Below are 24,073 nucleotides of genomic sequence, written 5' to 3'. Positions count from 1 at the left end.
TTCCTCCTTTAAATGAAAGAAAAAATTTAAGCTGGTGCTTTAAAGCACAGCAACTGCCAGCCCATCTCCATGGCTTGCCAAGAGAGCAATTCATCCTCTGCCTCTATTCTGCAGTAGGTAAGGCCCCTCTTGCTTTTGTTCCTCTCCCCACCCTTTTGTCTGGCCCTGAAAGCGTTGATCACTCCTGCATGAGGAATGTGAAACTGATGTGATGTGATAGGAACAATGCTCCAGCCCCACTCCTCGCAGCCACATCAAAGTCCCCATTTGCATGGCTTCCCCTTCCCTGCTTGTCCCCCTCTGCCCCCAGCCGTGCTCTGGCTGCTTCAGCGCCTTCATTATCCTCCAGGTCTCAAGAAGCAGGCTCAGTCTCCTGGTAAAAGGCACGCGATGGCCTTCCCCGTGCCTCTGTGAGCCCAGGGGTAGCATTTGGCCAGAGAGGTGGCACCTGGAGGTGGCACTAGTGTGGGCTGGGATATACAAGGACGATGACTGTGCAGGAGAGCAGGAGCCAAAACAAGATGGCACACATAGTGGGATTCTCCCATATGTGTAGCACTGCCAGCCTCCTTGGTCAGCACGGATGCTGTCAAAGCCACCGAGCCGCTGGATTATTGCAGTTCTGATGCACCAGGTTATAATTGTGCTCCCACCCTGCAACAAGCAGTCACAAAACAGTGCTGAGAGATGCCCTTTCCAGAGCACACTTCATAACTATCTTGCATTCTCCAGACCCCACTGGGTGAAAGGCTTTAACCCATGGAGGCTACAGAGAGAAAAACCTCACAGCAAAACAGAGAGCCCGTCCCCAGTCCCACAGCAGCTGTGGCTCCATGTCCAGCTTGTGCCAACATGACAGCAGCTGGAAAGTGATAGCTCTCCTGCTCCCTAAGGTTCCATCTGCCTCTGGGCCCTGGGAGCCCTCAAGCAGCTGTTTCCTTCCAAGACACTGCCAGGTGCCTGTGCTAGGCAGGATGCAAGCAGCACCCAGGCAGGAAAAGAGAAAGCCAGACACCATGGCCCTGGGGTGCATGGGATGAGAGCAGAAGAAAGCAGTCTCAGCACCATGCAGAAGCACACATCACCAAGTTAGCCTGAAAATAGGAGGCACGCTGATGCCCATGCAAAACTGAGGTTCTGTTCATGCTCTTCAAGCTGAAAGATTTTGCTTTTGGTCAAAGAGGCAATTAATCTATTTATGCTTGCCACTGAGACTGGCATAATTCAGTTCTTCCCCAACAGTGTCCCGAAGCACTTCCCTTCCAGCAAACACGACCCTGAACCAAAAACCAAGAGGCAACCAGCATGATCCAGGTAACCAAGGCTGTGAATCCACACACAACTCCAGTTTGCACCTCATACAGAAGGATCTGTGATCCAGAGGGACTCCAGTTGTTTCGACTTCAAATGCTCAGAAAATGCAAAACAACTGCTGAAGAGCCATTTCTGGATTATCAGCCCACATATCAAAATGCATCATGGCTTATGCTGTAGGACATACTCTCTTAATGGTAAACAGGCACTTCAAGCACTTCCTAAACCACCTGCACACAAGCAGCTTCCCAAATGTTGAGAGCCCCTAACTCTGCTTTGATTTTTACCTGACTCCACAGTTTGCTGCTTAAGCCTCTCTGCTCTTCATCTCTTGCTGGGGCTCAGCAGCCTGCCAAGGGACACAGCACTGGCAATGTTCCTGATTTATGTTCTCCTGATGGAGAGCATAACACCTTTTTAGAAGAGTAAATAAAGCCACTACCAAGATGAGTATTTCATTATTATCTTTAAAGAGCATGTTTCTGCCTCAGTGCTTACGGAGGAGGCTGGACTGTTCTCGATGCAGAAAAACTAAGCTTACCTTTCTAAAACTTTGGGTCGCATATGCTACACAAGTCTTCTGTTGTGCACTGGACCTGGACAATGTCACTCCTGGTGAGGAAAGAGGAGTGCACTGGGAGAACACATTGGGGTGTGATTAAGGAAATGTTTCATTCTGGCATTTGGATTTTTCCCCTGCCAGGCTGGTTTACCTTAGAATAACACCAGAAAAGCTGTTTTGCTGCAGCTGTCCTCGCACACTAACCAGAGCCCTCAGCAGCTCTGGGGCTCCTGCACAGGGTAGGGTGGAAACACAGCACATCCCACCATATTACTCACTGCCTGGCTAGGCCCCACCTCATCACGCCAATGAGAGACTGAAGCTCAGAGCCCCTCCACACCTCTGGGAGAAAAAGAGACCCCTCCAGTGCAGAAGGGAAGGTGGCATCAGTCCTACAAGGTGACTATAAGATGGAGCAACAGGCAGCTTTGCTCAGAAGCCTGCAGGACTTGAGCTTTGGTCTTGCATTGCAGACAGCAAGCTGCTGCAGGAGGTGAGAGACAAGATGCTGCACACCCCCCAGGTGCTCCAACCTCCCCCTGGACTGCACATCCATCCACTCCCTTACTCTACCCTAATGGTCCCCACCAGCTCCTGGACAGCTGGCTGACAACAAGGGATGCTGCTGCTCTGCACCCAGCAGCAGGTCCCTTGGATTGCTTCATGCCCAGCCCATTTGATGGACCCCAGGTGGGCACCTCCAACCCTTCCAGCACAAAGCCAAAGGCAGCACAGCAGTTAAATAGCCCTGTCCACTCCCTGCATCCATTTGCCACCAGAGGCATGCCACAGGTGAATGGGACGCTGAATACAGCTGCAGAGATGTTGTTTCAAGGATCACTAATTCCCTGTCCCTAATTCATTCCTGGTTTCTGCAAGATGCAGTCAATTCTTGACCAGCCACTGCACATGCATGTTTCTTTGCTTTCAATTTGGCCAGCAAAATCCATTTACCGTGCCTGTCTCATCCGGTTTCCGTCAAGCCTGCTGAATTCTCCCTCAGTGAAATAAGCAAGTTTACTGTAACACCCTCCTTTGTCAGTGCGTGGCTAAAATGACAGTCTTTCTGGTGCCTGACTATTTCCCTTCACAGCAGGAGCTAAATACTGCTTGTTTTCAATTGTGAACTGTTCCGACTTCTTGAAATGCATGAAAGTAACCAAGGGGGCCGATTTAACTGGGAAAAGAGGTTTCTATAGGAGAATATTTATTTACTTTGCAAGTTTGCTATGGAGAAGTTTAGGCTGGTAATTTACTAGCTGAGGATGTGGGGGTCTCTGGGCAAACATAGAAAGGAAGAGATGCAGCTCCATATCTGCCCGCTCCAGTAGTGGTGAAAAACATGTCCAAGGCACCTCCTAGGGGTTTCCCAGAATTAGTTTTGCTAGTACACAAAGGCAATGGAGAACCCACATATTTGAAGTTGGCTGGCCAACAGGAACCCAGCATGGTCAAGCTCTGCAAGAGGAAAGTCAGCCCCAGTGTATGTTTGCACAACTCAGAGCCTGATGCTTCCAGTGCAGGAAATGTCCAAAGTCCTCATGCTTTCAGGCTGAATTCCCCCTGCAGTTTTCATTCCTCATCTCTCAGTTTACAATTTCCTTACTCTCCTTTTGCATTCTTGCTAGTTTCTTGGTGTTTGTTTTTTTTCTTTTTTCTAGTCACTCCTCAGATTTCATCTCATTTGCAAGTTATAAGAGCAAATGTTCAAGGCTTCTGCTAGTCCTCCTGGCTCAAGAGAAAGCAAATTAAACACTGAATTAGAAATTCTTTGTAACACTATGTGAAACATTTTCACACCTCTTGTTGCCTCACCACACATTACAAATTCTGACCACCAAAGGGCTCTATGCCCAAACATGGCCAAGTGCTTATCTGCATCATGCTTCATGTGTTTTGGAGGAAAAGCACTCATCTTTCTCTGAAAGAAGATCACCTTGAGGCTTTGCTGAGCAACAGATATGACCCATTCACAGTAAAAACAAGCAACAAGTGATTGTATTTTTCTCCTTTTACAGGATTTAGGTAGAATGTACAATACCAGCACAGGAAACTGAGCTGCGGCCTCCCACAGAGGAACAACTACAGAGAGCCAGGGAAAATCTGGCATCAACTTGTGCCAGGGCCAGCATCCTGCTGATTTCTACATGTCTGAAAGTCAAACCACTGAGCGCCTGCAGGTTGCCATTGCCATGCCCCACTGCATTGTCTGCAATCTCATGCTTCAGGTTGACAGATGTTGGTTGCTCAGTGATCTGGGAGGCTGTATAAATGCAAAGTTATCTGCCAAGTCTCACATGGTGCCCCTACTACTAGAAACTCAGATGGCACAGAGCAGCAGCAGAGGGACAAGGCCTGCACAGCTAAATCAGCTTCCAGCCTTGAGGAAACAGATCTCAAAAACACATGAGATGAAGGAGACCAGATCGTTGTCTCTGCTCAGAGCAGAAGGAGGAATCTCCTTCTCATCACCAAGTGCCCCTAAGAAATAACGATACTCTGGGGTTAGAAAGAGGAGAGGGTGTGGGTAATGGTTCAGACCCACATTAACTTGGTCCAACCAAAGACCAATATTAGAATCACTGCCACCAAAAGAAAGTGAAGGGTCTTAGTGACTGGGGACTGCTCACTGAGAGGCATTGAGGCACCCATTTGCCAGCCAGATAACCTCTCCCAAAGGGGTCTGCTGCCTGCCAGGAGCCCACACTCATGACATCAAGAAGATCCACCTGAGGGTAGTGAGCGAGCTGGTGGAGGTGATACCAATCCACTTTACACCCCCTATCAGCATTACTGGCCAACCAGAGAGGTCCCATAGGATTGGAGTCTTGCCGGTGTGACTCCCATCTTCAAGAAGGGACGTAAGGAGGATCTGGGGAACTACAGGCCTGTCAGCCTGATCTCAGTGCCAGGAAAGATCATCTTGTATGAGATCACACAGCATATGTGGGACAACCGTGTGGGATCAGGCCCAGCCAGCATGGGTTCATGAAAAGCAAGTCCTGCTTGACCAACATGATCTCCTTCTGTGATGAGGTGACCCACCTGGTGGAGGAGGAAAAGGCTGTTGTCATAATCTACCTAGACTTTAGCAAAGTTTTTGACACTATCTCCCACAGTACTGCCCTAGAAAAGAAGCTTGGACAGGTACATTTTTTCCTGGGTAAACAACAGGCTGGAGAGTTAGGCACAGACAGTGGTGTTGAATGGTGTTAAATCCAGCTGTCTACCTGTCACTACTTGTGACTTCCACTTGGCGATGGTACTGGGGCCTCTCCTGTTCAATATACTTATGGATGACCTGGATGACGGGATTGACTGCACTGTCAGTAAGTTTGCAGATGACACCATGCTGGGAGGTAATGTCGATCTGCCCGGGGATAGGAAGGCTCTACAGAGGGATCTGGCGAGACTGGATCTCTGGGCTGAGGCCAGTGTGATGAGGTTCAACAAGACCAAGTGCTGGGTCCTGCTCTTTGGCCACAACTACCCCAAGCGATGCTACAGGCATGGGGCAGAGTGGCTGGAAGACCGTGTGGAAGAAATGGACCTGGGGATTCAGGTCAGCACTCAGCTAAACATGAGCCAGCAGTGTGCCCAGGTGGACAGACAAGAAGGCCAATGGCATCCTGGCTTGCATCAGAAATATAGCAGCCAGCAGGAACGGGAGGTGATCTTCCCCTCTGAACTCAGCGCTGGTGAGGCCACAGCTCGAGTACTGTGTTCAGTTTTGGGGCCTTCATTGTGAAAAAGACACTGAGACCCTGGAACATATTCAGAGAAGGGCAATGAAAGTGGTGACGGCCTGAAGCACAAGTCTTATGTGGAGGAGCAGCTGAGGGAAGTGGGAGTGTTTAATCTGGAGAAGAGGAGGCTCAGGGGAGACGTTACAGCCCTTTTCAACTCCCTGAAAGAAGGCTGTGGTGAGATGGAGGTTGGCCCCTTCTCCCAGGTAACGAGCAACAGGAGTGGCCTGAAGTTGCGCCAGGGGAAATTCAGGCTGGCTATTAGGAAGAATTTCTTCGAAAGAGTTGTCAGGCACTGGAAAGGGCTGCCCAGGGAGGTGGTGGAGTCACCATCCCTGGAGGTGTTCAAGAAATGTTTACATGTTGCACTAAGTGACATGGCTTAGTAGGGAAATACGGGTGGTAGGAGGATGGAGTGGATGATTTTGGAGGTCTTTCCCTCCAAAGGACGGCAGCAGGGAGAAGGAAGTGACTGTTCTGCTCTACTCTGCTCTCATGAGACTCAAGAACAGGTTGCCCAAAGAAGCTGGGGGTGTCCCATCCCTGGAAGTGCTCAAGGCCAAGTTGCGTGGGGCTCGTGGCAGCTTGATCTGGTGGTTGGCAATCCTGTCCATGGCAGAGGCTTGGAACTAGATGATCTTTAAGGTCTCTTCTAAACCAAGCCAATCTACGAGTCTGTGATTCACTATATAAGACACCACATGCCTTAATTTTCCCCTTGGGAGAGAGCCTCTTCCAGCCCAGACTGTTTGTGTATTCAGCTAATTTTGTTGTCTGACTTTCCACCTACTTGCTCAGCGGAAAGCTGATCCTCCCAAGTAATCATCACTATTTCATTCCTACCCTCAGACATGAGGCTGTGGCATACACAAAACCCTGCTGCATCAGCTGCAAGCCCTGGGTCACAAGGGCACCCAGCTCCCCTCTGCACCTCACTGTGTCCCCTCCCAGTCCGAGTATGGCCAGATGCCGCAACACTGAGCCTCACGTATCTGAAAGCACAGCTCCAAGTCTCCTATACAAAAGTCAGGCTGTTCAAGGGCAGCGGTTTAATTAAGGGGAAAAAATTCCCTGCATACTCCAGCCAGTATATCCTGAACAGCACAGGCACAATATTAACTATTGCTACAGCACAGTGGTGTTACTCCTGGCTGCTACCTCCACACTTGCACAAAAAAGAGGTAGAAGTGGAACTGCTTCCAAGAAAAATTAGGAGAATGAGTCAGGATCTAGAAAGCCTGCTGTGCAATCACAGGCTCAAGTGCTCACTTGGTTCAACTTAGCCAAAAGATGATCAGGTGAGGTCTTAATTAATGCAAACAGAAATACTGGCACAGGGATGAGATTTCTGCTGGCAGCAGGGACCTCTCCAAGAGGCTCCCAAGGGGAAACAGGTCATATTCACCCTGATTCTGTCTCCTGGTTGTTGCCCTGCTCAAGAGAAGGGGCCACAGCTACAAGAATTGTCATTGTCCCTGTCATGCAATGCATAGTATGCAAAGGGCAGGGCAAGCTTAGAAAGGGCTCTGATCCTGCAGCACAAAGGCAATGGAAACAACTCCACTTGTAGGTTAACAAGTTGGGAGTGTTTTGCCCAGTTCCTGGATCCAGTTGTAAGCAATCCCATCAGTAAGCTCCCATCAGTAGGTTCCAAGCAGTGATTGAGGAGGGCAGACAAGCTGTGGAGATGCTCTGGTCCCTTCCTTCTAGCTACAAATATGAACCAGAAGCCCAGCCATGTGGCAGTTCCCGGGGCATCTTCCAACAGCACAGCCCAAGATGCTCCTGCACTTTCCATTAGGTCAGCATTTTGTATGCAAGACTTGCCAAAGGAGACAGAATACGTTTTCTCAAAGACAGTCAGAACAATGGTGATTCAGAAAGAGGTACTGCATATTATGTTGCTCTTAAAGCGCAAGTCAGCTATCCTCACTGGATCAGAAGGAGGATAGATTAGGATGGACCTGCAGCCTTGAGAGATCAGAACAGGAATCCCATGTGCTTCTCCAGCACTTTGAAGTCTCACAGTCTTTTCATTCCTACTTGCATACTGAAACCATTTTCAGCAGGGAAGAACTGAAGCTTTGCTTCAGACACTGTCTTAAAGCCTGGCTGCAATACCAAACCCTGTTGTCCACTCTTCTCTCCAATTACAGCGCTCACTTCACCTTTCGAACAAGGCTGCCTAGGACGCCTGCTTGAATTGAGTCATATATGGCACAGATGAGCAGCTGTCAGAGCGGAGCTGTAATCCCATCAGAGCTGCATCCTGGAAGAGCCATGCTAAAAGGAGACACGTCGCATTGCTCTCTGCAGGGACAGGAGTGACCTACTGGGCAGCACATCCCGGCAGCCTGTCCCATCCTCTGCCTGCTGCCTACCCCCTGGCACAAGGCTTCCTTCTTTTAAAGGGAAGTGACATTCATTATTTACATTCAATCAGTAACTCCCCTAACGTCTTGAAAAATTCTTATCAAGGCTAGCCAAGCATTTGAGAGGCTTGCATAGTATCCTCACTTTTGCCTCAAGTGCTATTACAGTGCAGTTATCTTTTGTTCCACTCCCCTACCCCCCAAGCCTTTGGCTCTTGTAATCTTGCTAAGGACAGGTATATAAAGATGTTCAGGATCTCGGCCTTCTGAGAAGGGAGAAGAAATTGGTGAGAAACCAATTCTATTTAATAGACCTATTGTCTCCCTTACATTTTCTTCTCCCTGGCAGTACTGCGGAAAAAAAGCCTTTCTGCCGGGAAGGGCTGAACACGCAGCCCTGACACTTCTGCACTGTAACTTGCAGATTCATCCTGTTGCATTCATTCGTTCCCCCCTCCACACCCCTCTCGCACCCAGCTGCACCCTTGCTGATATAACTATATAATGAGGTTTTTAAGGGTTTGACCACTCTTGCCAATCCTCCCAAAAATGCAGATGCACCCTTAAGTCTTCGCCCATTTTAAATCCCTCACTGCTGCATTTTGCCCCCTGAATTTCTTCTTTTCCTGATTCTACCACTAATGTGAAAGATTTACAGCCTCTAAGGACAGCAGATGGGGAAAAAAACACTCCATAGAGGACAGCAGCTAGCTGCAGGATAATGTTGATGCACTTTCTGCTCCTTCACCACTGCCCAATGTGCTCATTTGCAACCACTTCTGTAGGAATGATGGAGATGGGAGCAACTCAGTTCAAGCATCTTTGCACAAGAGCTGCTTTTGAGCAGCAGCGCAAAGGAATGGCTAAGGAGAGAGGGAATCATCTAAAGCATCAGCAGAGAAAAGGCTGTTTTGTTTTTGCATGAACTCTGCCCACTCTTCACCTTCAAGGGCATTTTCTTTCCTTGCCACAAGTAACAAGCACAGATAATTGAGAAAAACATCATTTCCCAGAGCACTTCTGATCTGTATTATCCATGCTTATTACAAGCAGTGAAGCTCATTCTGATCTCCGCCAGTTCTGTACAAATAGGAAAGACTGTGGTGCAGGGACAAGGGGCAGGAGAGCTATCAAGTTGGGCTGCAACCCAAACTGAGCCACTTAATAGTCCTTGAAGGACTTGCAGTCACAGACACATGGACCTGTGCTTCACCCACGGGATCAAAACCCTGAAGACATTTGCACAGCCTGCACTGCTCCCAGAGCTAATGCAAGAGACTGGCTGAGCTGGGCAGAGCTGCAGCACCAGAGGCAAAGTTAAATTACCATTTGCCCATTGATTTGTGTGGGTTTTATCTTGTCCTCCTCATCTAGGTAACAGCACCTTGCTGGTCAGTCTGACAGAAATAACTTGGAGAAGTTTGGGGGTCTTTTTTTGCCAATGCAAGTGCACAATCCCCTGCAGAGCTTTGGTTTCTTTGAATACAGAGGGCATTAGTAAAGATGCAGAAAAAATCAGGGGAGACAGGAGATTTTTTTGGCAGCACAATCCAGGTGTCTTCATCCAGTAGAGACCTGCTGTGCAAGATGCTGCACAAACATGAGACCAGATGCCATTTCTACAGCTGAAGTCTCAGTTAGAAAAGCAGCAGAGAAGATGCAAAGTAGTGCACACAGGACTGTCCCCAGCAGTGCTGTTTTCCTCTCCTGGATGCTGGGATGCAGCAGCACTGATCTGGAACCATTACCAAGCCATCCCCCACACCAAATGCTGAGCACATGGGACAGGTGGGAAAGGAGAGATGGGAAACAGCAGTGACACTACAGCAAAATATCGCCTTCTTTCCAACAGCCATGCCACATGCTGAGCAGTGCTTCTGCTTGCTTAATGATTCTGTTAACCCAGAAATCATCTCCTTCTTACTCATGGTTTCAGCTCTCTCCACTTTCCAGCCCTTCTTGCTCCTTTTCCCCCATTACGGTCAGGAAACTCTTTGGTTCAGCATCTTCTGAGTGTGATTTATACCAACTCCAGCCTGGTAAACTATAAGACACTGGAGAGCATCCAGGATAGGAAGCAGGTCTGCTTTGGCAAAGCTAAGAGACAGAGGAAGAAACTGGATGGGATCTAGATAGGCTCTTCCTTCACTTGTCACCCCCACAGTTCTTCTCCAAGCCTCATGATTTATCTCTCTCTGGACCAACTCTGCAGGAACCTGGTCCATTATGGAAATTAAAGTGAGCTATTTCCAGCAGCTGTCAAGATGAGCCCCCAAGCATGCTTGTCCCTTCTGAGCACAAATGGCAGACACCAGAGAGGCTTGCAGCCAAAAGCTGGGGAGCAGGTGCCAAGAGAAGCTCCTGCACTGTGCCCTGATGCACCTCCAGGTCTGGAGTCTGTGGGGTGTTGGCATGGCTCAAAGGACCAGAAAGGAACCAGGAGCAGCAGGGAACAAGCAGGGGCCCTTTGTGCTATTGTATGCAAGGAGTTCAAAATTGCAAACATTAAGGGTACTTCAACAGCAAGGAGTTGAATTTGGGGTAGGGGGAAGAAGAAGCTTTCCCTCCCATCTGCAGCTTCCCCTTGCTTTCCCAGTAAGAAAATGACTGAAACAGGAAAAGACCCCAGGTTAATCCCCCAGGTTAAATACCACAGGGTGTTTGTGGCTGCAGGTACCTCTGCAAGACGCAAAGTATCTTTCTGTGAAGTAAAGGTTTCTGCCTCCCACATGCCCCAACAGAGCAGGGGATTGATGTTTCATTGACCTCAAACACAAGCAGGTCACTGTCACCCCCCACAAACTCCCTCATGTATTTCCAAATGATAACACAGGAGCATTCAGTCCTGAAGAGGTTAGTGCTCCAAGCTTGTGACAGCTCTTGGAAAAAAAAAAAGAAAAATCTACAAAAACAAGTGCATGTGGATGCTCAGAAGATGAGCTCCACTGAGTATTGCTGACTGCACAAGGAGACAAGCGCTGTGCTAGGAGGACACGTCAGCCCATTGGAGATTTCCCTTCAGCATTTCTTAACTCAGGACACTAAGGCATCACCAAGCATCTTAAGTACTGCTGCTAAAGCCAAACTGCACATCCACAGGCAGGAGCATGTGCTCACAAGCAGATGGGGGAGAGTGCAAGTTTGTAAGCGCAGAAATGTCTCAACAATTCCCCAGACAGCCTATGGATGTTTGCAGAAGAGGTGAGGTGGTCCTTGCAGTCTATGAATACGGTCCTCTGATCCTTGTAGCCACAGCAAGACCAAGAAAGAAAGGAGCCTTATAACCTCCTTGAAACACTTCGCCTCCCCATTGCAGCAATGATGCGGGTGACATACAATCAGTAACAGCAGGACAGGATGTTCTTATACATTTGAGCACCAGGACAGAAGCTTGTTTCACCTGAAGTTCTGCTGGTATAAGCTCCTGTACAGTCAAAAAAGATACAAAGAAGAAACATAGCTTGAAAAAAAGCCAGGCAATTATTTTTTTAAGTTCATTTCCAGCAAGCAAAGCTTTGTCCGGTACTTTCCATTTCCATTTCCATTGACAAAAGTTGAAGTTATCATCCAGACAGTCACAGCGCTGTCATGCTGACAGCCATCTGATCAGAGGATTTAAAATCAGGATGGGAGACTCCACTCCTTCTGCAGCATTTTGGAGAAACCCATTTCATGCTCTTCCCAAAGGTAAAACTTCACTTTGCTGCCCCAAGCCTAGCCCAGACGCAAGGCTCCATGCACTGTACCTGGGGCTGGAGCTGCAGCATCTCTTGAAAGTGCCGTGGTAGAGGGACAGCAGCAACCTGCAATGCCCAGGTCAGACTGCCTATTACAGCAATATTCTGCCGCAAGCATATAATCTCCTCTTCACTGGATTTCAGCCCTGACCTCTCAGTTCCCTTGCTGACCTCCTTATCCCTACTGTTCCTTTGCTTTGTCACTTTTCTCCTATGCCCTGACTTGCAAGAGCCAGCCAGGTGGACCAATTCCCCAGGAGCTGGGAGGTGCTCAAGAAACCTGGCAATGTTGCCTCTGAATGCCCTGCAAACAGAATGGAAAGTAAAAGTGCCCCTTTCAGGTGCCTGTTCCAAGTAAAGGGTGCTTCAGCCAGCAGATACAGGAAGCTGGGCAAAGCATGGCCATCCATCATCTGCTGACAGCCCTGACACTGCTGACACCTCCTCCCCACTGCCCCCACAAGCAGCAACACCTGGGCAGCCCTGAACAAGATCCCTGGGTAGCCTGGACCAGTGCCGAGTGACAGCTCATCTTTGTCCTCCCACCCTTGCCAGCCTCCTGACCATGCACTCCTTAAATAACACAAAGACAGGGAACAGGAGGGCAAAAAAGAGATTTTCTCTTTCCACTTACCTGCTTGGGCAGCAGTTGCAGGTCACAGCCTCCTCCAGCTGATGGAAAGAGGGGAGCTATGATTTGTAAGTGACTATGCAAGAGTCATGGGGTGAGAAGAGAGAAGGCAGTGCTGCACCTTACACAGGTTAGATATTGCACTGTACTTAAATGGAGAAAACAGAGAAATCCCTGTAATGCTTCACAGCCAGCTGTAATAGCAAGGTGTGAGACGGCACGCAGGGAACACGCTTTGCACCAGCTGCAGTTTGGCTGCTCAGCCCCTGCTTCACCCAGGGAGCACACCATCCAGCAGGGACCTGCTTCCTTCCATGAGAAAAACCACAACCATACAGTTTTTGGTTAACCAGGAGTGCAGAAGCACTGCCACCAGGGCTGTGTGTGAATTTTCCAACAGCTGTGACACAGCATATCCACAGGTTAGACCCAGGTGAGGGTCACCCTAACTGGAAAGCACCCAAAAATTGTGATCCACATGGGAGCAAGAGCCTGTAAATTGTTTTTTTCCTGCAGTTAAAATGGAGCAAGACTGGAGCAGCTTGGGAAGGGGAGCAAAACATTCCCATCTGCCCAAGCACCCTGAGCAACACCCCATCAAAGCACAACAGGAATGCACGGCTGGTAGCTCCTAGCATCTTCTCCTGACAACATTTTCCATCCAGCCACAATGCAGTTTGTCCCTGCTTCACAAGCATCCTCACACATCACAGCTGTGGCCAAGAGCACTGCAGCATGTGGAAAGGGCAAGCAGATGGTAGAAAGCCACATTTGTAGCAGAAGCAGAGCAGGAAGGGTGCAAAGCAGGCAACAAATGCAATATGGGTCAGGTTGCTCCAAGCCCTTTGACATGTGTAAGCAGTCACTGCTTCCCAGGGACCTGCACATCGCCTTCAATTTACAGCCAGTGTGACAGGAGTGGTAGTCAACACCAGGATGGCTTGCAAGAAGCTAAGGGTATGACAGATCCCCTAGTACAAGTGCCACATTAACACACGATGATGAGAGTAATTAACACACCGCCAACGGATTAAGAGTGGATGATCAATCTAGTGATCACAGCCTCCCTTCAGCTCCAGCACAACTCCTCACAATGCAAGTCACCTTAACCCCTTCTCCTCCCAATCAAAGGGTACTGACACAGGTGCACCAGAATAGATGCAGTCTATTGGACCCTTTTTTTAATTTAAAGTTGTACAGAGAAATTTCAAGAGTTGCTTTTTTTTTTTTTTTCCTGGCTACACTGACTTTTTATTTGCCCAGTATTTGAGTCCTTGGTTGCTGCACTGCCAAGGCATAATTGAATGAGGTTCCAAGAATGGAAGGAGCCAGGTAAGATCTTAGGGAGATGTTGTGCCTCGTGGCTGCAGTGCAATGCTCCAGCACCTGCACCTAAGACCCTACAACCAGCATTCAGCAATCTGCAGGTCACAGCCGCAGCCTCCCTGAGGAAATAAGCTGGGCAGGGAGGTGATGCAGCATGAGGACAGCATCATGCAAGACTCCTCACAGCTCTGAATCAAAGGCATCCATAGGGAAGGAAATCCACAAGCACAGGCATACATTACTGCCTGACTTGACCCCTTGCAGCACCAGAGTGCCCCACAGCAGGAGCCAAATGAAGCCCCTGGCATGCAGCAGGTCAGCTTTGGGCAAGCAGTGCAGCAGAGCTGCAGGCCTCCTGGCTGGAGGATCCTGTGCATGATTAAGACTTGATTTGTTGAACCTACAAAATTTCTCTTTACCAAAGGCTGAGGCTGCCCCCGTGCACACTCACCCTGCTCCGAGCCCCTTTTCCTTGCACATTCACTGCTGCCCACTGTCAGACTGGCTGCCAGGACATTTGGCTGTGCTGGACCGGGCCATTCTGAACGAATAAACCAGCCTGAAGCATGCAGCGGGAAAGGCAGTAGGGCAGATATTTTGATTCACAGCTCCAAAGGCTTTTGACAGGAGCAGAGAAAGGACATTTTAAGCATTCCTTTCAGCCCGCACACATCCCAGCCCGCAAGACCCCTCCTGGGGCGAGGCACAAGAACAATCCCGCTTTCAGATCAAGGGCTCCTTTGTCACCCTGCTGTGCGCCATTTGACCTTCAGAGTCAGAAGCAAGCTGGTATCATCAGCGGCCTGATGGGCCTGGGTTGGGAGCAAGCCCAGGCGCTGGAGAAGGATGGAGCCCGGCTGCCAGCCCCTGTATCCCAGCAGGGAGATCAACAGAGCCCAGCCTGAGAGCTGAGCTCTGGAAATGCTTGTTTCTGTTCAGCACATTTCCTCCAGCAGCCAGACACAGAAGGTCACCCAGGCCAGCATTTCCATTTGCAAGAATATCCTTGCCAAGAAACAACAGACCCGGGCCAGGCTACGCCAGGGTATCCAGAGAGGCTCTAAAGCTTTGAAATTGAAGCTAGCTTTCATTTCATCAGCGGCATCCTCACATTTCAAAACGCATCCGTTTCCTCCCCCTCACTGCTTCGAGGACTGAGCCTGCCATCACCTCCCCAGCCCTTCGCAGCTCCCACTCCAGCTGCCCCACCTGGAGAATGTGGAGCCCTTTCCTATGCTTAATCACCCCTTTCCTATGCTTAATCACGGTGGCATTAATTATCAAGCACCACAAGTTTTGAATGACACATCAAGGAGACAGCTGGCCCACACACAGGCAGAGAGCAAGCACAGCTTCCACCCAAAATGTCACCAACTAACCTCACGTGCAGCCTTCTAAGCACTGCTCTCCTGTGACAGTCAAACTGCAGCCCTTCCCTTCCCCCTCTTCCCAAGACCCTAGCTAATTAGAGTTAACCCCATTCGTTATTGCTGTAATAAGTCACTAAATGCACAGCCATGCTGCCACAGCTCCGTCTGCAGCACCCTCTCCTCTGCATCAAGACCACAGCACTCAAGTGGTCACTGTGCTGCCCAGCCAGCCTCCAAAATCACAGAATAGTAGGGACCAGAAGGAACCTCAGGAGATCATCTATTCTACTGCTAAAACAGACTCCGTAGGTGTGTGTTGAACGTGTTGATAATAATGTTACTTGAACCTTCATGGCTTTGCTGAATAGAAGCAATATTGAAATTTGGGAAGACAAATTAAGCTGCTTTTTGATTCGCAGAGAACTGCTTCTTTGCACAGTGACATCTTGGAGACATCTGAGTTTAATAGTGTTCTGTGCTCCTTTTCAAATTCCTCCCTCTTTGCTTGGTCATCTTACACTGATTGCCCACAGGCTCACAGATAACAAAAAGTGGAAGCAATAATGTAAGGGCAATTAGCAGTCCTGTGCTAAAGGAGTAACCCAAGTACAATCCTACCATAGAATCATACCTTAGGATGGCTTGGGTTGGAAAGGAGCTTAGAGCCCAACCCGTCTCAACTCCCTGCTGTGGGCTGGTTGCCCCCACCAGCTCAGGCTGCCCAGGGCCCCATTCAACCTGGCCTTAAGCACCTCCAGGGATGGGGCACCAGAGCTCTGGGCAGCAGAGCCAGGGCCTCACTGTCTGTGTTCCATCTACTCCAGACCCTGAGCTCCAAGAGAGCATCCCAAACCAGCCCCATCTTTATATGCACACTTTATATCAGTGTACTTGCACACAGGGGCTGCAGCAGAAACATGGGCACAGGCGCTGAGCCCTACAACAGGGTTTGTTGCACCAGTGTTGCAGCCATTCACCTACCTGCACCACAGAGGGGCCCAAAGGACGCAGTCAACCCTGTATTCTCCTTCAAATATGACCAAAGTCATGACAATGACAGCAATCACAAGGAGGCAGGAAAGCATCTTAGCATTACCCTCCAGCTGTGAGGAGGTCATGCTCACACAGACACTGCAGTAGGTAAATCTGTGCAATGTCCAGGTCAGCACTGGCATGGACACTGGTTTCTCCAGAACCGTCACAGATGCACTGCGTTTATGCAGCAGAACCACCGTTCTCCCTCTCGCAGAGCCCTCTTAGCATGTTTGCACACACGCTTTCCAGGTCTGCCCAGGCACTGGAGTGTTACAATACACATTTAACTAATTCAATAACAGCAACAAAAATTAGGGTAGATAGCCTGCAATTAGGGAGAATATCTTTCCCAAAACGCTGGCAACGTGCAACCATTAGCAAGCCCTTGATACTCTGCAAATCCCTCCGAGATCAGCAGCACCTGATGCCAGTGCGTCCTGAGGTCACTCATAACCCGGAAAGCTGTTTCTCTTCCATCTCCGTTTGGACACTGGTGAGATTTTTCACACCTTACGGCTCAGAAACACTTAAAGCCTGGACAGGCTGCTCCCAGCTCCACAGGTCACGCCAGATCTGCCGGGGTAATTGGCAGCGCAGGTGGGCTGCGGCTGATACAAGCCAGGGCAAAATTACTCTCATTAAAAGCAGCAAAGCCAGGCTCAGCGCAATGGAAGGAAAATTGTTTCCCGCAAGGGCTCAGCCGGGAGAAGGCAAGAGTGAGAGCAGCCCCAGTGCTAATCAGATCCCCCAGAAATGTAAACCCTGGCCAAAGGAGCTGCGTGACAGCAGGACAGCTCTCCATATGCTGTTCCCAGCAAAGAATCCCAACTGCCATAGGGTTAAATCAATGCACGAAGCTATTACGGGGGTGGAAATGTTTTAACATGGTTGAGAGAAATTCCTCACACTCAAGTCTACAAGGAACCCCATTGGGGCTTAATAGGCTAACACAGCCCATCCCATTACAGGTCGTTAACACAGGCGGGAGCCTTGGGAAGAGGGGCAATTAGGGCTTCCCCCTCACCCCGGCTTTGAACCCCAGCGATGAGGAATGGGGATGCAGGAAGGGGCCATCCCTCATCAGCCAAAGCTTGCAGCAGGTTGAGCTCTCACTTGGGTGAGTGGCAAGTTGGTCCCCTGGGAAAGGAGAAAAGCACAAAGCTCCCACCTGCTGGAAGCCTGCACTTCTCCCCATCGCCCCTGTCCATCACACATCCGGCAGCAAGAGGCAGGAGGTATCAGCCCCACCACAGCCTCTGACATGCTACAGTCCCAGGGAAACAGCCAGCTGCTCCCCAGAGGCTTTGGTGTAATGCTGGAATTACTGCAGCCCTCAATTTCTGCCCTATGGAGTATGGTATTTCTAAGCTTAGAAATAAGGTTAAGGCTCCTCAGGGACTTAAGAATAGGTATATACACCAGTTATTTTCCACTGACAAGAGCACAGCAACAAAAAGACAGGCAGAAGAAGGGTCAGAGAAAAACAGAAAGGGCTCATCCCATCACTAACAGGTGAGATCCCCTGCCCTGCTCTGCTCCAGGCATCCCTAAGAGGAAACCATGGCTGTCAGCATGATGTGGTCAGAGCCTAGCAGTTGCAAGCCTACACAGCTGAAAACAGGAAAGAAATGGCTCATGAAGGTGGCTGCTGCCTTTCCCCTCTTCCCACTGACAAATCAATACAGGCAACAACTCTGAAAAGGGGTTGAAACACTTATCTGCTAAATATATTTTGCCAGTATAGAGGAAAGATAGATCCAGAGCATCAGTGCTTCACCCAGCTGGGACACACTAGGAGAAGCTCTGCAAGAAGTGAGACTGGAGATGGAACAGACAGACAGATCATCCCTGCAGGAGGACACCTAAAGCAGACCCAAAAGAGCAAAGAAAAACCATAAACAGAGAGCACAGACAGCTCTCAGGACATGACTGAGCAAACTAGGATCCTACTGCAATAGAGCTGCCTTTATAGAAAAAACAAAAACAGAAACAAAAACAAACAACACTCTCTCCCATGAAAGCATCCAAAGCTCCCAAGAAAACAAGAAATATGGCCCAAGGGTATTCTCTGAAATACCTCCTCCTTTGGGCATCCTGCCCTGACCACAGTATAAACACCGTATCTCCCTCTCTCAATGCTCATATTCCATCAGGGCTCTGGTCTCTGACAGATGTGGTTTGCTATCCTTACCTGCCTCCATCTGAGAAAGACAGGATGATAAGGGATGAGCACACACAGTGTGACCCTGGATTTGCACCAGTCCAGACAGGACTCACTCCAGCCATCCTCTCTGCAAAGGAGCACTCACCAAACACTATTTATACTCCATCCACAGCCCCTCAGTGGTGAAGTGAAGGTTGCCAGGTTGTGGAGATATCACTGACATCTTCTCATGGACACCTGGCTGTCACTTTAGTTCAGCCCAGCACAAGCTGCGCTTCTCAGTTCTCTCCCCAGATGCCTTTACAGCCTGCACATCTCCATTCCAGTCGCCACCCACTCACTGCAGCAGGTCCTTCACTGTCTGCAGCAAAGTTCTGTAAGGTGCCATGGGGAACCTGATGTTCACAGACAAGTTGCTTCATGCTTTGCTCCCATTTTGCTAAGAAAGAGTCCAGGGACTCCTATAGACCTATACCCTTTCAGCAGGTTTGCTCAGATGCCTCAGAAATAAGCAGGCACCTTGTTTCTGCTGTACCAAAGCCACCTGCAACCACCACATGTACCAAGGCTGTAGACAAAAAACTCACGTGATGCAGGCCGCAAGAAGCACAGTCCAGCAAGGTCAGGATACGCCCTGCAACCAGAACAAGCTATGAGTTGTATGAGGGCTGCCCCTGCAAATGGCAGAAGAAAATTTGACAATAGAAAAAAACCAAAGCAACTGACTATGTCCTTTGCACAGGAACAGGTCCAGCTGGAAGGAACCCTGAAGGACCCTGAACCCATCCCTGCCTCCAGGCAAGGCTGCAGCAAGCAGCACTGGGAAGTACTCAGCCCCTTGCAGGAGCAAACACGCAGCCGGGCACCAGTCACACTGCAGCATTTCACTTTGCTGCCTTTGCTCTGCAAAAAGCAGGGAAAGACCATTCTGCAAAGGCTGCAGTAGGTCTCATAGCATGGGCAATCCCATGCTGTTCTCTGCTAGAGACAGAGGCTGAGTACAACACAAGGGCACGAACTCTCTCTTGTATACAGCCCTTCCTGCAAGGAGTTACCTGGCCTCACATCACTGATGTTCAACAGTGATGAGACTGAGACCAAGAACAGCTGGGGAGCTGGAGCTTTGTTCTAACCTCGCTCTGCCCCACAGACAGCATGTCCATGTCTGTTCACACAACACTGCTTCCTCGCTCGATCCACAATGCATTTGTTTTGTGTTTCAGACACCAGCAGGTCTTATTTGTAAGATCATGAAACAGACTGAAGCTTCACAAGCACACGTCGATTTGATGCTCCAAGCAGCACACCAGCTTTCACCCCCATGCCACTAGGCTGCTCCGAGGGGGGCTCACAGCAGCAGCCAATGCGCCGCTTTCACTGTTTGCCAGGAACTGGCTTGCAGCTGGGAGGGAGGGGGGGAAATAAAAGTGGGGTTTCACTTTAAACAGGCAGGCTGGATGTATAACAGCTTCCCAACTTCGAGCCGCTTTGATCCAGCCAGCCCCCTCTCCGTTAAGTTCTGGCAGGAGACAGGCACAAAGCACCAATTAAACAAAGACAAGTTATGCTTTTTCTGTCAGGCACGAAAGAAAAAAGGGGGGGGGTGGAGGAATAAAGCTGGAAGGGAGGACAAAAAAAGAATCCAGCCCTGAAGTCATTCTGCTTTCAAAACAAACTGTCAAGGCAGTCCCTCTCCTTCCGTGGAGGCAGCACCCGCACGCGGCCGCACGGCGTCACTCACCAGACCGCACCATCCGTCATTTGGCACATCGGTCTCTGCCCTGCCCTCCTTATCCCTGAGGCATCCATCAAAGCCTATGACAGAGTATGAGAGCAACGGACTCCTGCGAAGATGGGCCAAGCACCAGCCCCACCAGCTCTGTGATGAGGATCCCCACTTAAAATCAATCAGGATGGAGGAAACAAAATCCAGGATCCGCAGGGGTTGAATGTACTAACTCATCCGACTGTGCTGGGAGCTCACCAAAGCAAGGAAGCACACAGCTTTGTGATGACATCAGCATGCAAACACTGCCTTTTGTGACATGCAGGTGCTCAGGTTTGAAGCAGGCAGCAACGTTCCTGGCTCACAGCCAAGCTCAGGACAGAAAGCATCACTGCTTGCTTCACCCAACTGCTGGGCAAAGCAAGGTGCCCAGGTCACAGTGCACTGCTGGAACACAACAACCTGTCCACCACTTCTGGCACCAGCAGCTCTGAACATACCCGGAGCACTAGCAGCTCTGATCATACCCGGAGCACCAGCACCTGGCCTGCTCTCATTCAGAAAGCATCAGTCCTGCAGAAAGGACAAGATTACAACGATCCCTCCAGACATTAGTTTTCACATGCAACGAGGTAGATAAATGGCAAGCACAACCACCTGAAGCTGAAAAAGGGCAAGGATTTCAGCAGTGCACGCACACTGAGCCCAGCTTTAATATCCCACTTGCTACAATAGATGAACCCCTTTGCAGAGTCCATTGGTACTGATTAAAGCTGAACAGGCTCAGCATCACTTCCACTCTTTCTCCCCTGGCTCTCTGAAAGAGAGCAGCATCCAACTACAGCAGCACTCAAACCCAGGAGCTAATGCACAACTTCATCAGGACAGCACTTGTGTTGGGCTGACTTCACCCAAAGAGGGATGAACTCTGCCATATGAGCAGGGAAACCTGCAGCCAGATACTGTAGGCTGGATCCATCTCAGAATTAGCACAGATGAGGAGGGAAGCGCGTCCCTGCCCTGCATGGGCGGGCAGCACACACTCCAGTGCACTAATGAGTGCTCTGCTCATTAGCATGAGGTCAGAGGCATCATTTGGCTATTGCAACACCACTCACGTCCACTGCCATGGAAGTGTTGAATTTCCTTTAAAAGCTCTGAAGCTTTTGGTTTGAATTTAAGGGAAGGAAAAAAAAACAAACAGAAACTCACAAAAAATAGCAAGATCTCTGTAAACATATCAGAGGGAGAAAAGAAAGAGAATCTTTGAGCCTTTTGACCTTGGCAGTATCCTTATAATTACAAGGCTATTTATTTCAGTTAAACTCCAACTATTGAACAGACAGTGTCAAGTTGGTTTTTCTGAGCAGGTGATTACCCTGCCTGACTAATCTAATGAAAATTATCAGGAGGCTACTGACCTCTCACTACACACACTAAATAATGCACAAAGCTTCAGGATCAGACAGGCAAATCATAGCCCTGCCTTATCTTATCACTTTCTATACAACTCCAGGCTTGTTCATCTCATGTTCGGCTGTGTTAGCCAAATGCTATCTCAGTGGAAACCACAGCAGAGCAAGCTCTGAGAACTGCACGGCACAAAGTTACCTCGGTAAGATTTATTTTTATAGGAGCCAAGAGCTGCAGCAGCAGATATATTTAGTCTTTAAGCTGCTGTCTGGCTCCTGAGCATGCAGCACGAGGTGGGGATCCTCAACAGGCTTTGGGAAAAGTAGCATTGTCCTGGTACTCTGGTGAAGTGTACAAGGCAAGGCAGGAAGAAAGGAGTTCATAGAGGTCTCCCAAGCACAAAACCCACAACACTGCAAAGAGGACACCCCACAGCCCCTACATCCTCTCACTGCCTCCTGCTCCTGCAGACCCTCAGGGCAGCAGCTCCCTGTTTGTCCCTTCACACTGCATCCTCAAGCAACAGCCCGCAGCTTGCCCTGCAGCACCCTCTTCCCCCCCTCCCCAAAGCTCTCCCCATCCCAGAACTCCTGATTTGTTCTCTCACTGTGGCTACCACAGGACTTGAGCCACTTTGCTCCAGCTGGGGAGGTGTAAGCAAGAGCCAAGTAGGATTTGCAATCTTTGTAATGGGCAGTTCACCTCCTCCTGCAGGCTTTTTGAATGAGAAGAGCAAGAGATCACCTCCATACCCAGCGACAATGGCAAGTACCAAGGTGGGTGCAGGCGCAACGGAAGAGAGAGCACGAGAAATCACAGAAAGACAGGCAGGAAATAGCTCGGGACTCAGCTTTGGGAAAATACCAGCTAACACATGCAAGGAAAATGATCCACAGCAGAGATATTCAAAGGGAAGCAGAAATCTGGGAAAAATTAATGTCCACACAGCAATTGAGGGGGGACAGCATGCAGCAGGGCTGTGAAGCAGAGCCCTACAGATTTCTACCTCCAGCAGATCATATCCTGCAGAGGGGAGGAGGTGTCACTGACATGGCTGTGCCCTTTGCCCACAGTGCCTCCAAAGCCCATTCATGTTGTCTGGGCTGGGATGACTAGAATGGTGAATGGCCAGGACTCAGCAAAGGAGGGTGCTTTGTCTTTCTCCTCCCCCGTACGCTCAGTTTTAGAAAGCTGTCTGCTGCTATGGCATCCAAACCCCTTCTGGAAGAAGTTAGAAGGATAATTAAATTCCTCCATCTCCCAGCCTGGGTGACAGCAGCAACCTCGGGTGTGCTGCTTGTTGCAGCCAACAATGAAATCGCCTGTGTCACAGCCTCTCTGCACCTACTCATGCTGGCTCTGCCCTTGAGCATGGGCTCTGTTTGTGTAGCAGCTGCAGGGCATCCTACCTGTGTGCTGGGATCAAAGCATCACTGCTGTACTGAGTTACATGGCACCCGCTGAGCTGCCAGCCCTGCTATTACTGCTGTGCGGCCACAGTGCACAAAGTCCTCGGCAGTGCTCGAGGACCAGCACACAGCAGGCTGCTCCCAGCTCCACTCCAGCGCAGGGACACTGCTGTCCACTTCTCGTGCAAGGACCCCACCAGCATGCACGGTCACACTGCCACTTGCAAATGCCTTCTCAGGGAGGTTTCTCATTTCTCTCTTCCAGCTGGGACACATGTCTCTGCTCTGCTTGCCAAGGCAAGCCCCCAGTGCTGGTCTCTGCCAGCAGAGCATGGCAAAGTGTCAGAGTGACAGCCTCCGGGGACAAAGGCACAATTTATTCACCACGCATGGACAAGCGCTCGCCTTCCTCGTAGAGAGCTGGCGGGCGAGCTGCTTGTTAGTGTCACTTGTCCCGCTTATCTGCAGGCAGGCAGCCCGCCCGCTGGGGCTGCGTGCTGAGAACCCACCAGCTCAGTGAACACACACCTAGGTCAGATGCATCAGCCAGCTCCAGGAGGATGTGGTTGCACCGAGTACCCTCACCTTCTCCACCCCAACATCTCTTTCCTAGAGCAAGCCCTGTCTGTCGCCTTTCAATAACCACTGCCGGCTGATCCCAGCGTGGCCCAACAAGAGGGGAAGAAGGAAGATGAAATCTGTTTCTCTTCATGCACCCACTGGCAGAGCTGTGGCTCCAGCCCCCTCACATCTCTGCTGGTGACAGCAGGCAGAAGGAGCCCAGCTGCTCTGCTGCAAGGAGGGATGGAGCAGAGGGAGCTGTTGCAGGGCCAGCACTTAAGAGAAAAGCATCTTCTGCCTGACAACTCAGCAAATCCAATCTGGAACTGGCAGGAAAGAATAAATGTAAAGCCTCCAAATGTCATTTCAGGGGTTCAGCTGCCATAGGGGCAGACAGATAAGCACACAGCACTGCATGGAGGGGCGGACGCCCTGCTTTGGTCTATGGAAAGAGTATTCTGGCGTCTCCCACAACTGGCACGATCCATCTGTAACTCAGTAAGTCTGGTTTTCTGCCACCATCTCTGCTCTGGGATCTCCAGGAAATCCCAAAGCCATTCCAGCTTACAGTTTCCCCTCTGTGCAGGCAATGATACTTTCCTGCATCCCCACGCTGTGGGAAGGTTCATTGCTGACCATGGTAATGTACCATGCCAAACACTGCAAACTAAACGCACATGCAGGTATCACCGTGCACGTATGCCACA

At 49.9% G+C, this 24,073-nt stretch overlaps 2 protein-coding genes across 2 annotated transcripts in view; one reads left to right on the top strand and one right to left on the bottom strand.

Moving 5' to 3' along the window:
- The window catches only part of CNTFR (ciliary neurotrophic factor receptor), a 158,139-nt gene extending 137,835 nt beyond the window's left edge, over window positions 1–20,304 (bottom strand). The window contains 2 exon segments of the mRNA XM_019610159.1: window positions 19,999–20,211; window positions 20,293–20,304. Of these exon segments, the coding sequence (XP_019465704.1) occupies window positions 19,999–20,211; window positions 20,293–20,304 (225 nt within the window).
- LOC109363868 lies at window positions 20,209–23,749 on the top strand. Its single transcript, XM_019610321.1, has 4 exons — window positions 20,209–20,615; window positions 21,500–21,598; window positions 22,111–22,172; window positions 23,419–23,749. Exons 1-4 carry the CDS (start codon window positions 20,303–20,305, stop codon window positions 23,566–23,568), a joined length of 624 nt encoding a protein of 207 aa, XP_019465866.1. The 5' UTR covers window positions 20,209–20,302; the 3' UTR covers window positions 23,569–23,749.
- The last annotated feature ends 324 nt before the right edge of the window (window positions 23,750–24,073 follow it).

Source organism: Meleagris gallopavo, chromosome Z (assembly GCF_000146605.3).
Source record: "Meleagris gallopavo isolate NT-WF06-2002-E0010 breed Aviagen turkey brand Nicholas breeding stock chromosome Z, Turkey_5.1, whole genome shotgun sequence".
Lineage (NCBI taxonomy): Eukaryota > Metazoa > Chordata > Aves > Galliformes > Phasianidae > Meleagris > Meleagris gallopavo.
The sequence above is the reverse complement of the archived record's forward strand: the minus strand, read 5'-3'. Positions and strand labels throughout refer to the sequence as shown.

Bases quoted from the DNA above. Each gene is read 5' to 3' on its own strand.
- LOC109363868 (XM_019610321.1), top strand. From the start codon at position 20,303: ATGCAGGTGCTCAGGTTTGAAGCAGGCAGCAACGTTCCTGGCTCACAG. The intron at 20,616-21,499 runs GTAGATAAATGG...ATACAACTCCAG, and splicing joins TAGTTTTCACATGCAACGAG to GCTTGTTCATCTCATGTTCG. The intron at 22,173-23,418 runs GTGGGTGCAGGC...TCTCTTTCCTAG, and splicing joins CGACAATGGCAAGTACCAAG to AGCAAGCCCTGTCTGTCGCC.